At 60.7% G+C, this 12,260-nt stretch overlaps 1 protein-coding gene across 6 annotated transcripts; it reads right to left on the bottom strand.

Moving 5' to 3' along the window:
- Nucleotides 1-14: 14 nt before the first annotated feature.
- NEURL4 (neuralized E3 ubiquitin protein ligase 4) lies at nucleotides 15-11,863 on the bottom strand (the record flags this gene model as incomplete). 6 transcript variants are annotated; one of them, XM_082604346.1, is made up of 29 exons in its annotated part: nucleotides 15-696; nucleotides 1,273-1,438; nucleotides 1,519-1,631; nucleotides 1,787-1,931; nucleotides 2,079-2,186; nucleotides 2,280-2,367; nucleotides 2,511-2,690; nucleotides 3,051-3,209; nucleotides 3,773-3,937; nucleotides 4,125-4,286; nucleotides 4,370-4,468; nucleotides 4,566-4,790; nucleotides 4,900-5,045; nucleotides 5,459-5,590; nucleotides 5,678-5,853; nucleotides 6,199-6,277; nucleotides 6,422-6,498; nucleotides 6,589-6,787; nucleotides 6,880-7,054; nucleotides 7,161-7,246; nucleotides 7,568-7,749; nucleotides 7,996-8,260; nucleotides 8,410-8,482; nucleotides 9,005-9,093; nucleotides 9,181-9,292; nucleotides 9,459-9,757; nucleotides 9,906-9,971; nucleotides 10,187-10,631; nucleotides 11,579-11,863. In XM_082604346.1, the coding sequence occupies 29 exons, from the start codon at nucleotides 11,861-11,863 to the stop codon at nucleotides 492-494; spliced, it is 4,701 nt and encodes a 1,566-aa protein (XP_082460472.1). In that variant the 3' UTR covers nucleotides 15-491. The 6 variants fall into 6 exon arrangements, with proteins under 6 accessions (XP_082460472.1, XP_082460473.1, XP_082460476.1 ...); XM_082604347.1 differs by having other exon boundaries at nucleotides 6,876-7,038; XM_082604350.1 differs by having other exon boundaries at nucleotides 5,684-5,853; nucleotides 6,876-7,038.
- Nucleotides 11,864-12,260: the final 397 nt, after the last annotated feature.

Here is a 12,260-nt window from a genome sequence, read left to right as displayed (position 1 = left end):
GCCGAGGCGGCTGCTCTGAGACGGCGTTTATTGGCTCCTTAGAAATCAGAGTCAGTAATAACTGTACAGAGGCCCGACCCCCGGCGCCGCCTTCCCCACTCCCGCCTGGGCCGGAAAAGCAGCTTCATGTGGGGCACCGGGAGACTCCTCTGGGATTCACAGTAACCAGAACAGAAACGGAAATAAATTAAGTGTATGGGGGAGGAGTCGCGGGGAGTCGTGCTCCCCAGATCAGTGCATGGAGAGGGTTCCCCAGGGCCTGCGGCCGGGCTCCCCGCTGCGCCTTCACCTCGGAGGGAGGGACTGTCCGGGCCCTGGGCATGGAGACAGCTCCGCTTCCCAGCTAGTCTGAGTCTGCCCGCATGCTCCTGTGCATCTGCCAGGCGGAGCACTGAGCATGCCGTGGGTCGCCGGAGTGAGGTGGTGGCAGTCGTCATTCAGAGTCCACGGGCCGAGGCCCGACTGTGCTTGCAGTGGTGCGGCCTCACCCCTCACTCCACCCGTACCAGCAGGGCATAGAGGAGTGTGGCCCCCTTCTCCTTGGTTACCCACTCAAGTTCGGCTGGGCTGAAGTGAGGGTCGGGAGGCTCTCTGAGGGCAGCGGAAGGGGGTCCGGGGGTGTAGGAGCCAGGGCGCACACACACCTGGAACGCCACCTGGGCCTGGTGTGTCTGCTGGGATTTGGGGTCCCGGAATCTGTCAGGCAAGAAGCATAAATAGGGCAGTGAGACCTCTGGGCCCAGGACCTCTCCCCCTTTTCAGCTGCCACCACGACAGTTAGCAGCTGGCCTTGCTGTTTTCAGGAATCACTCTCTGCTTACACGGACCTGGCTCTAGCCGTCCTCTCTACTTGAAATGGCCTTCCTCCCAATGCCTGCTCGCCTAACTCCCTCCTGCCTTCTCCAAGTCTTTGCTCAGATCTCACCTTCTTAATGATGTCTACCTGGACCACCCTATACCATACGCCCGCTCCAACCACACTTCTGACCCACTTCACTCACTCTTTTTGTTTCCATAGTACTTACTTGTCACCTTTAAAAACACTAAATACTTATTATGCATAAACATTCTAGAGCAAGAGAGGGCACAACTTCCACATGCCCAGGGTTCCCTTCTTTGTTCTCTGTGATAAGACAAAATAAGTGGTACTTGTGCAAAGACTTTGTGAAGAAAGGGCTGGGTAGAGACTGAGGAACTAGGGAGACAAGGTGGGAGAGGAGAGGGAATCATGGAGACCCATGTGGCCCCAGGCCCCCCTTCCTGTGAACTCACTGCACTTTGGATGCCAGGGCCTCAGCCCCAGCATATTGGAGGGAGGGGGAAAGCAGCACTGGAGGGGGCTGCTGCTCCCGAGGAGGCGCGCAGTTCTCGCCAGGCTCCTCAAACCCCAGCCCAGGCTCTCCCTTCAAGGGCCGGCAGCTCAGGATGGAAGCAGTGCCTGTGAGGAGAGCTGGGTCAGGGTGGTCCCCCCATGGCCCACGGGCCCGGCCTGCCCGGCCTCTGCTGGTGCTGCGGTACCTGCTCCCAGCTCCCCGCGGTCCAGCACCCTCCGGACGGCTGCCACGTTGCTCCCATGATACGCCATGTGCCACTTCTTGGTTAGTGTCCCAGCCTCCAGGCGGGGATTCACCCTAGGAGGTGGACAGATAGGACAAAGGTCACTGGCTCCCCGAGGTCATTCCCCAGACAAGAAGTTTTGTCTTCTACCATACACCCTCTCGGGACCTCCCTTTCTCAAGGGGGCAAAGAACAGTGAGAGAGAAGCATGACCCTGCGCCATACGTACCTGAGGTTGAACCTGCACCAGCCAAAGGGCAGAGCGTATTCCCGCGGGGGCTCCCCACGGCGCCTGTGGGCCTCATCCCCTCGAAGCTTCCGGCAAGACTCACAGTAGCACAGGCTGCGCTTCGGCGGAGGCATGAAATAATCCTCTGTGGAGGGTGAGTGGTAGACTTTGTGGCATGGCTCCCGCCCTGGGTCTCAGCCGTGTGGCCTCCTTCCTACTGGTCTCCAGGGCTCTGGCCATGGCCCTGGGCTGGGCCGGGAATGAGGCAGGTTCTGGGGGACTGGGGACTCACCAGGAAGCAGCAGCAGTTCCTGGAAACGGGAGCAAAGGGCGTGGTACTCACAGCTCTTGAGGGGGCTAGCAGTGGGCGGTGGACCCCAGCACACGCTCTCCTTGATACCTGAGGGAGCAGAGGGGGCACAGGTCACGGGAGCCAGGGCCACAAGTACGAGGCGGGGGTGAGGTGGGATCCTGGCCCCTTTGGCTGGCTCACCATCCACCATGTCAGCTTTCTCCATGTCCCCTTGGGTTCCAGCACTCTTTCCACTGGCAGCCCCTGGTTCAGGGGTCACAATTGTCACCTGCAGGGGAGAGGGGTGGTCAGCCAGAGTGTGACCAGCCCCCCCAGAGCCTGCTGATCCCCTCCTTGAACTCCAGACTTCCCCTGTCCTCGGACAGCCCAGCCTTCCAGGCACCACTCCTCCCCGCCTCCGCTGCCACTGACCTGCTCACACTGCCCGTAGAGGTCCACGAGCGCATGGCAGGGCTGGGGGACATCTGGCACAGCCACTCCCTGGTCCATCCCATTGATGTGGAGATGCAGCCCCCCAGAGCTGTCTAGCCGCAGTCCCAGGATGGTGCCTTCAGGACACGTGTCCAGATTTGGCCCAAACTTCTCACAGATCTGGGAGGAGAGACCTACTGTCTTCCCAGAGATCAGACTCCCACCGGCAGCAGCCACCCCTGCCCTTCACTAAGCTTCGGGTCGCCAGTCCCTGGGCTTTGCCTCCACACTTGCCCCCTGCCCAGGCTCTGCCCCTGCTTCAGTTACCTAGACTCCACCTCCCCCAGCCCCATCCCCCGCAACGTTCTCCACGGCAGGGATGTAGGAGACGATGAGCCCGAGACTGGCCAGGTAACGCCGCTCACACCCTTGCCCATGCGCTACAGGACGCCTTTATACCTACGGTCCTAGCTCCAGGGCTAGGGGCCTCTCTTCTCCCTCTCAGCCAGCCCCTCCCCCTTCTCTCTGCTCCCTACCCACCTTGAGACCGTTGTGGAAGACCCCGCGGCCCCGCAGCAGCCAGGCTGCCCGTTTGAGGGCACAGGCAGAAGCAGGGAAGTTGAGCCTCTCCGGTGGGCAGGTGATGACTCCCAGGACAAGGGAAGATGTCCACTGCCGGTTCAAGAAGTCTATCCGTACCTGGGGAGAAGGCAACCACTCCACAATCATGGCCTCCTACAAAGAGGTCACCCACCCTGCAGGACCGGCCTCCTCACCCCAGCCAGGGAGAGAAGATGGCACCCTGCAGTGTGGCCTGGGATGCCACCCCTTCTGATGCCTGGACGGACCAGAAACTGCCAATTCAGCTGTGTCCTTCCCTCTTTCAGCCTTGGTCTTGCTATTGCTTCTAAAAGGATTCTTGTCCCCACGGGCTTTCTTCACCTGCCTAACTCTGACAACTTGTAGTCTGCAGCATAAGACCCCCTCCTCTGGAAAGCATGCCCTGTTCTCACATATAGAATCAGGAGTCTCCCTGGCATCCCTCAGCCCCTCTCCACTGCTTCCCTCGTCACAGCCCCCAGGTGGGTACTTCCTGGAAACTGATCTACAACTGCCACCACAGGATATGAACAAAAGCCCAGGAAGCTCACCCAAAGGGCATGCCTTCCACTTTGTCCTCAACCTGGAAAAGCCTCTCTGCAGGAGGGTTGGCCCTGGGTCACCCTGAGCAAGAGGAGCCGGGGACAGGAGGTGAGGCCCACCTGGACCAGCAGCTGTGGCACCAGGGGCTGGCTGATGACAACGATGCCCTGGTTGTAGCTAGCCACTCGTGTAGCTGTACGGTTCCCGTTGGACAAGAGAATATTCTTCCCATGGTTCTCCAGGAACTCGAGGGCTGTGGGCATAACGGCCACTTGATTCTGGCCCTGGTGTGGAGGAGAGAGTGAGCTGCGGGGCGGCTGATGCAAGGCCTGAGCCACCCCACTGGGCTTGACACAGAGCCTGCAGATAAGCCTCCGCCCACCCAGGGCTGGACCAGAGAAGCTGAAGACGACCCAACGGGCCACCAACGGCCCATCCCTGTGCCCAGTAGGCCCTGCCACAGCCTCTTACTTCCAGGCCGTGCTCCTCGCCCTCATCATCCTCCTCGCCCTCGCTGCCAGTGTCCGAGCTGGGGGAAGGAGGCTGGGTGCCTTCTGGCTCGTCCAGCCTGGTGGAGCTGACAATAGAAACACTCCGCACTGGCCCATACAGATCCAACACGGCCCACACGCTCTGGGGGCACACAGACCCAGAAGTCAGAGATCAGTGGAGGACCTCAACCCCACTCCCAGACCCAACGCTGGTCTTGGGTCTACCTTGGCAATGCCAGTGGCTGCAGGCCCCATATCCTCTCCATCTACCAGGACGTGCATCGTGTCATCTGCCCCTCGGCGAATGCCCACACGGCTCCCCACCTAGGGCCAAGGTGAGGCAAGGACAAGCGCTCAGCCCGCCTCTCCCCGCCACCCCGACTCCCACGCCCACCCCGGTCCCTGAAGTCAGCTGCTTCACCCCCAGCCTCTCGAGGTTCCGGCCATAGTTCATCCTCTGGAGCTGCCCGTCGCGCCTCACTTCACAGCTGGACACCATCCAGGTGGTCTTAGTCCGGAGCTCTGGCAGGGAGGGAGGCAGCCCCGGGCCACTGCCCGCTCCAGGCCCCGTCTCCCCCGGCGCTAGTGTGGTCAGCCCTAGCCGGAGGGAACCAGCCCACTTCTCATCCAGCTCCTCCACTTTCACCTGTGAGAGAGAGGATCTCTCAGTGGCACTGTGGGGCAGGAGGGTGGGAAGCAGTCTGGTCCTGCTGTGGAGGGTCCACCACCTCCCCTGTCACATCGCCATGGCCCACCTCAAAGACCTCCTCGGTCTTGAGCTCCTTGGTGCTGAAGACGAGGCCGTGGGCGTAGCCAGCAGCACGCACCGCCCTCGTGCCGTCTTCCTCCAGGGTGATGTTCTTGCCGCAAGTACTGTGGAATCGGTGAGCCACGCCAGCCGCTGTGAAAAGATGGCACCAGAGGATGGGGGAGGACTGGGGCAGCAAGCTTCAGACAGGACACAGGCAAAGCTTTCAGGTAGAGCAGGAAGTTGACGCGAAGGTCCCATCTCCAGTGCTCCCTCAAGACCCGACTCCTCTTTCACCATGCCAAGACCCAGTCCCAAACCTGCCATGCCCAGCTACGGTGTCCCGGCCCGCTGGTGGCGGGGAAGGGTCCAGGCCCTGTGTACCAGGTGTAACCTCCTCCCCTCTTCTTGGCTGCTTCCCACCACGGGTTGATCCCTCCCCCTTCCCCTCGGTCTGCAGCTGCTGCAGCCAGCCTATCTTTGAACAGCTTCCGTGACCTGGAAACTGCATCCCCCAGGCCCACAGCAGGCAGGCAGAGCCCTCCCTCCCTCCCTGCCGGCTGAACCTGGGGAGTGCAGGGGGAATGACTTCTCAGTGGCGGTGTTGCTGGTCGCCAGGCTGTTGTCCATGGGGCCGGTAGCATTGGTGATGGACACTTGGACGCACTGGCCATATAGATCCACTACTGCATACACCTCTGGGTGAGAAAGGAAGGGGTCAGGAGCCTGATAGCCAGGGGTGGCCTGGGCTGAAGGTGGCAGGGCGAAAGCCACAGAGTAGTCACCTTTACCGGGAGGCAAGCCTGAGCAGGCAGCGCCTTGGTCCTGGCCGTTGATGAAGTAGTGCAGATCGCCCTTGGCAGTGCGCATCATGCCGATGCGAGCACCCGTGCCTAGCGCGTCAAGGTCACACCCGTAGTTGTTGCGCATGGTGTTACCGTCTTGCATGATGGCTGTGCCGCTGGGGGGATGACAGAAGGAGTAGGTCAGCCTCCCAGTTTCCTCTCCCCACACAGGTCTCTGCCCAGTCTCTGCTTGTCAGAACCTTCCAGTGCCTCAGACTGGGATCTCGATATGGGGTCTGAGACCCAATCTTGTGTCCTTCATCCCTGGGGTGCCCCCTGGGAAAACCAGGAGTTACCCTAAGGGTCTGGGGGGAGGGCTTCCCAGAATCGAAGGGACTGGGCAGCCAGAACCCCTGGGTCTGTCATTGTCTATGGCCACCACATGCCCCAACTCTGCGTCCCTCATCCCAGCCAGCTCCACCCAGCCCCGCCCAGCTGGTCCCCAAAGCAGACAGCCCAACCTCAGCATCCACGTATCGTAGTCAATGTCCGTCATAGTGTTGGGGAATTCAAGGTCCTCAGGCCGAATAGCGGTCACTCCTGGAAGGAGGCAGGGGTGGGTCTGAGCTGAGCCCCCACCCTCCTGCAGCCAGCGCCTGACTGCAGTGCATGTGCGTGCGCGCGCGCGCGTGCACGCACGCACGCACACACACACACACACACACACACACAGCTGCCCCTCACCAGCCTCGATGGAGCCTGACCAGCGGTCTACCATCTTCTGAATGACAATTTCAAACAGCTCTCCATCCCTCAGGGCCCTGCCAGGGAGAATGGCCATCAGACAGACCCTACTGGGTAGCCAATGCTGGGTAGTAGGAAAGTGGGGACATGAAAGTCCCGACACCAACCGGTTGGAGATGACGATGGCGTCATTGAACTCGCTGCGGCAGTTGTGGCGGAGCGCAGTGCGGCCGCCGTTGGTGATGACTGCGTTGCTGCCGTGCAGCTGATGGAAGCGGAGGTCGGAGCCCCCGGTCCCTGATGACGGGGAGCTTGGAGACACCTGGTTGTTCCCCTCAGGGAGTGGCTCAGGGACCTGGGGCACCTCTGCAAGGGTGGACATCACTCATTAGGATTACATTTGTCTCTGAGGCCTCCCAAGGCCACCCCAACCGCTGCCCAGCCCGGCCCTCACCCACGTCGTCCACAATGGTGGCCTGGGCTGCCTGGCCATAGAGATCGACGACAGCATAGACGCCCGGGGGCACGTTCCAGGCGGCGGGGCCCTGAGTCATCCCATTGACAAAGAAGTGGAGAGTTCCGTCCTCCCGCCGCACCACGCCCACCGTGTCCCCTGCCTTGGAAGAAGGGGGGCTGGAGTGAGGAGTCAGGCGGAGTTCCTGCCTGGGCTGGTCCCACAGCAGCCCCACCTTGCCTACCTCCCCGCTGCCGACACCTGGCGGTACCCCCCCTCTCCCACCTTGAGCCGGTCCAGGTTGTGCCCATATTCGTCCAAGATGGTCGTCCCATTGTGCATCACCCCATTCCCTGTCATCATCCAGGTCCCTAGGGGGACAAGGAGTGGCAGAGGCCATAAGGGGGAAGCCAGAGCTCCTCTCCTTTACATAGCGGTCCCCACATTACTCCCCAAAGCCATTAGCCCAACCTGCCTTTTCTTTGACAGTTGCTTTCTTCCCAGAGCAGGGCAAGAAAACTCTGCAGTTCCCAAGCCAGCCACAGGCCCTGTCCACAAGGCACTCCTCAGCCACTGAATGCGTCGTCATAAATGTGACAAGTGAAAGAGGGGCCGGAGAACAAGCTTCAGGGCTTCAGGGACGGCATCCCCCCTAGCACCCTATCTTGGCCCTGCCCTTCTTGGGAGCTCACCAGAGCGCAAGTTGGTCATGGTGGAGGGCAACTGGAGGTAGGCAGGGTTGTGGGTGGTGACACCAATCTCAATGGAGCCAGCCCATTTGTCCACCATCTTGTCGATGCGCACCTGGAACACCTCTCCGTCCCGCAGGGCTCTGCTGCTCAGCACCACGCCATGATTGAAGTCGTCGGTGGCACTGAGGGCACGGCAAGTGGGGACTCAGATCCCAACACACATACTGAGTGTGCCAAAGCTCAGCCCAGCGATGCCTGCCCGACACCCACTACCCAAGTCAAGCAGCCACACTCCACACTCCAAGAGGCCCCCCCTTCTCTGTCCAGGATGCCCCACACCAGACTCCTGGTGCCTCCCACTGCCCCACCCCTCCCCCCAATCCCATCAGAGCCCCTCCGCAGGCTTCTCCCCACCCCATGGGCCATACTGGGGCCTCAGGGCAGTGCGTCCCTCGTGGGTGATGGCTGCCTTCTGCCCACAGTTGGGGTGGAAGAGCAGGCGCTCGGGTTCTGCCTGGGCCGCAGGAGCAGCCCGGCGGAGAGCACCCTCAGGGGACAGCGCCCGCAGGATGGCATTGTTCCGGCGTAGGCGGTCACTGTGGTTGTTATTGTGGACGATGGTCACCTTCACAGCCATCCCATACAAGTCCACCACACCGTACACCACTGGGGGCGTCAAGGGGGTAGCCACGCCTGCGGGGGTGGAAGGCACAGGGAATGGGGGGATAAGGGGAGAAGAGTCAATATAGTGAGATGGAGTATGAAACAGGCAAGAGGATGAGATACAGACCCCCTCACGGCAAAAGCCCTGGCCCAGCTGCTCTCTCTGAGCTTCCCCTTACCCTGATCAATGCCATTAATGAAGAAGTGTAGGGCAGAGTTGGACTTCCTCGTGAGACCAATGTGGTCGCCCTCCTATTCAAAGCAGAAAAATAACAGCCTGGAATCCGTTCACAATCAGGCTCCAGACTTGTCCTGGGGACTGTGAGAACAGAGTGGTCCTCGAGCCTTCCCACCACACCATGCGACAGGGAAACCGCTCCAAAAGGCTCCCATGCATCTCAGACCACTCTGAATGCTCAAGGCAAGTCAGGCACTGTGTTAAACCACTTTATCAACGACTTATTAACCCTCATGACAATCTATCGAAAACTACTGACGGGTTCATTTCTAGACATCAGGAAGAAACAACTACCAAAGAGGGTAAGTTTCTTGCTGCAGGTCACGACCACAAATGGCCCAACAGAGAAAGGAACTGAACCCATCTGACTCCCAAATCTGAGTGCCTAACCGCTGGGCAACCCTGCCTTCTCAGAAGGAGCCTTCAAGCAAAAGATAAAGGGCCTTGCTCTAGGTCAGAGAGCACAGTGCCCAGGCAGGGCTGCACAGTGCCCGGGCGCCCCTGGCGAGTGGCCCGTGCTTTGAGCCCACCCTCACCTGCAGCTCATCCAGACTGAATTCACAGTACTCCCGGCGGGTGCCCTTGCCGTTGGTCAGGATCCCGCAGCCACTCATCATGATGGTGCCTGGGGGAAGCGGACACCCTGGTCAGGGTACGGGCTCCCTTCACCTCAGCAACCACAGGCCATGCCCACCCTGCCGGGGGCTGGTACCTGACTGCAGGTTGGTCATGGTGGCTGGGTACTCCAAATTGTTGGGGTTGTGGGTGGTGACACCAATCTCAATGGAGCCTGACCACTTATCTACGAGCTTGTCGATGCGGATCTTGGGTGTAGTGACAGTGGAAGGGAGAGGCAGGGAATGTAAATGCAGAGAAAAAACTCTGCGCCCTTGGCTCTTCCCCAGGCCACCCCCACCCCCTTCCAGCATCAAGTCCCACCCCTAGCTCCCAGAGGGTGAGGTGCCAGCCAGACACCAGGACCTTGCACACCTCAAACATCTCATTGTCCCGGAGTGGGCGGTTGGTCATGACAACCCCATTGTTGAATTCATCCAGGGGCCGGCGGCGCTCTGCCGTCTTATTATTGTTGCTGAGTTTGATGAGGGTTCCACACTTCTCATGAAAAAGGAGGGCATCGTTGGAAGTGAGGATGGGTGAGGTGGCACTGCCGCTAGGCCCCGGTGCTTCCCCTGCCGGTGGGGAGCTCAGGTTCACATTTAGGAGCCCCCCGTTGTAAGCAGACAGGATGGCGTTGCTCACCACCTCGGAGAGCTCCATGCTGGCAAATTCTGCGATAGCGGGCAGAGGAAGGAAGCAGAAATGAGTCTCCTCATTCGCAGGCTTGCCGCACTCCCCCTACCCCTCTCCTGAGGTCCCTCCCTGTCCACCTCACTTCCCGCTCCCCTTCCCTTCCCGGGGCCTCCCCAGAGCCCTCACCATTATGCGACTCAAGGCTGTTAGGAAACGTCTCCGGCCGGGCCTGCGCGGGGGACACCATGAAGGCTGGGGACCAGGTGGGATAGGAGGGGAATAAGGGTTCAGCCCCTGCTGCAGGGCCCACAGCCATGACACCCCTCCTCTAGTCCCTGCTATCCCCTTCAACAGACTCGGGGGTCTGAGTGGCCCTGCCCATGCCCTACTTGTCACTACATTTCCCCCATTCCTTCAGCCATTCCCTCTGCCCCACCTCTCCAGCGCTGCCCCAGCTGTGTTCTCACCTTCATCCCCAGAGGTCCCCTGTTCAGCCAAGGTAGAATCTTCAGTGGGGGCAGAGGGCTCGAGGGGAGGTGTGGGGATGGGAGTAGGGGGGCTGAAGCCCGGCTCAGGGGGTAGCACGGTGATCTGGGTGCACTTGCCGTAAAGGTCCACAACGGCCCAGACACGAGCTGGCAGGCCTGTGGCGGCCACGCCGCAATCCCGCCCATTCACCCAGAGCCGCAGCTCCCCCGCAGCCGTGCGCTCCACGCCCACACGGTCCCCTTCGCCAAGCTGGTCCAGGTCCTGACCATACTCCTCCAGCACAGAACGTCCATCCCTCAGCACCGAGCAGCCTGACACTACCCACGAGCCCCCCTTCAGCCCTGTGGCGCTGCTTGGGAAGTCCAGCACACTGGGGTCCAGTGCCGTCACCCCAATCTCAATGGAGCCACTCCAGGAGTTGACCTGTGATGGGGTGGTGGACAGGGACTCAGGATGGGCCACGAATGGGTCTCCCACCACTAGGAAACCACATCTCACAGGCCACTGTGTCCCCCTCTTCCCACCTCTCAGACAGCTAACTGGCTTTGCTCTCTTGAGACACGAGGCATCACCATCCAGAGATCCAGTCCCACAAGGTATTTTCTGGACTCTGGTCTCAGGGGATGGTTGCGCCCGCTCTCCTTTAGCAACTCTGCTTTGTACTGTGGGTGCTCACTGTCTACAACACCACGCCTTTCCCCACAACGCTGGCTAAATTCCCTGGCCCCAGCCCCCTGCTACCTCTAACTTCCCTGGTCTCTGTGGCCCCTCAACCAGCCAAATTCACAGCTCTCCATGTCCATATTCCTTGCTCTTGTATATGGCTCTCTCCCTCCTTGTATATGGCCTAATTCTCTCCTAGGCTCTGGCTGCACTCAAACTCACCCTTCTCCCAAATTCTGTCTCTGTGCACCCAGCCTCTTCACCACATTATGCACAGGCACACACACCTCTTGCTCCCTGAGTATCTCTCTTCACCCATCTTTCTGGCCAAACCGGTGAGTTTGTCCTTCAATGGTTGTTCTTTTCTTGGTTATCTCTCTTCTCTTCCCATCACACTTCTGACATCTCTCCATCCTCCATCTCCCCAAAATTGTTCCCGATCTGTTCCCTAGTCATTATAGTGGGTGGGGCCCCATGTCCCTTCCCTGCTCCTGGGTCTTAAGAAAACTCAAGCTCTCCTTGTCTCCTTCTCCGTGAGACTGAATGTTTCCATTTCATGGTCCCTTCCCGCCCATCACCTGGTGTCCTGTCTGGCGGTTCCCTCTCGGTACCCGGTGATGTGGACTACCCCGGCTGGCCTCCCCCATCTCCTTCTAGTCCCCTCCCACCACCCTCCACATCTCGCTTCCGCGGCCCCAGCTCCGCACCTTTCGGTCGATGCGGACGGTGAAGATGCGTCCATCGCGCAAGGGTTCCCGGCTCAACACCAGCCCGTGATTAAACTCCTGGCCCGGCTGCTGCCGCCGCGCTGTACGCCCACAGGCCGATAGGCTCACCAAGCGCCCAGTGCGCGGGTGCAGCTCCCCGCCGCTGCCCGGACCCCCGCCGGACCCCGGTCCTGGGCCGCTCCCGCCGGGGGGGCCCCCACCCCCACCCGGCCCCGGCCCGGGGCCTCCCCCAGAGCCCCCACTCCCACCCGACCCCGCCGCCATCGCCGCTGACACCGGGGCCGCGCGACAGCCGCGCTTGGCGGCACCGTGGCAACCGCGGTGCACGGACGCCCAGAGGGAATAGGACCGGGGGTGGGGGTGGGGGTGGGGGGTGGGGCCAGATATGCTTTACGGCAGTGCCGGGCAATAAAGCATCCCGGGAGGGTTAGGGAACTAAGGACTACCACGGTGGGAAGAGAAAGGACGACAGGGTCGGGCAGGTTTGCTTTACGACACGGGCGAGGTGATGGAGTGGCTCCAGAGGGGTGAAGACAGGCCGGGAGCTTTTGCGACAGTGGAAGAAAAGACTGCCGCAGGCATCTTTACGACGCGGCGGGGGGGACTTGGTGCCCAAACACTTTCAGCTTTGCGACAGCTGCACGGACGACCCCGCCTTCGT

Source organism: Mesoplodon mirus (assembly GCF_964341445.2).
Source record: "Mesoplodon mirus genome assembly, chromosome: 18".
In the NCBI taxonomy this organism is placed as follows: domain Eukaryota; kingdom Metazoa; phylum Chordata; class Mammalia; order Artiodactyla; family Ziphiidae; genus Mesoplodon; species Mesoplodon mirus.
Note: the sequence above shows the minus strand (reverse complement) of the source record. Positions and strands in the feature narration are given on the sequence as shown.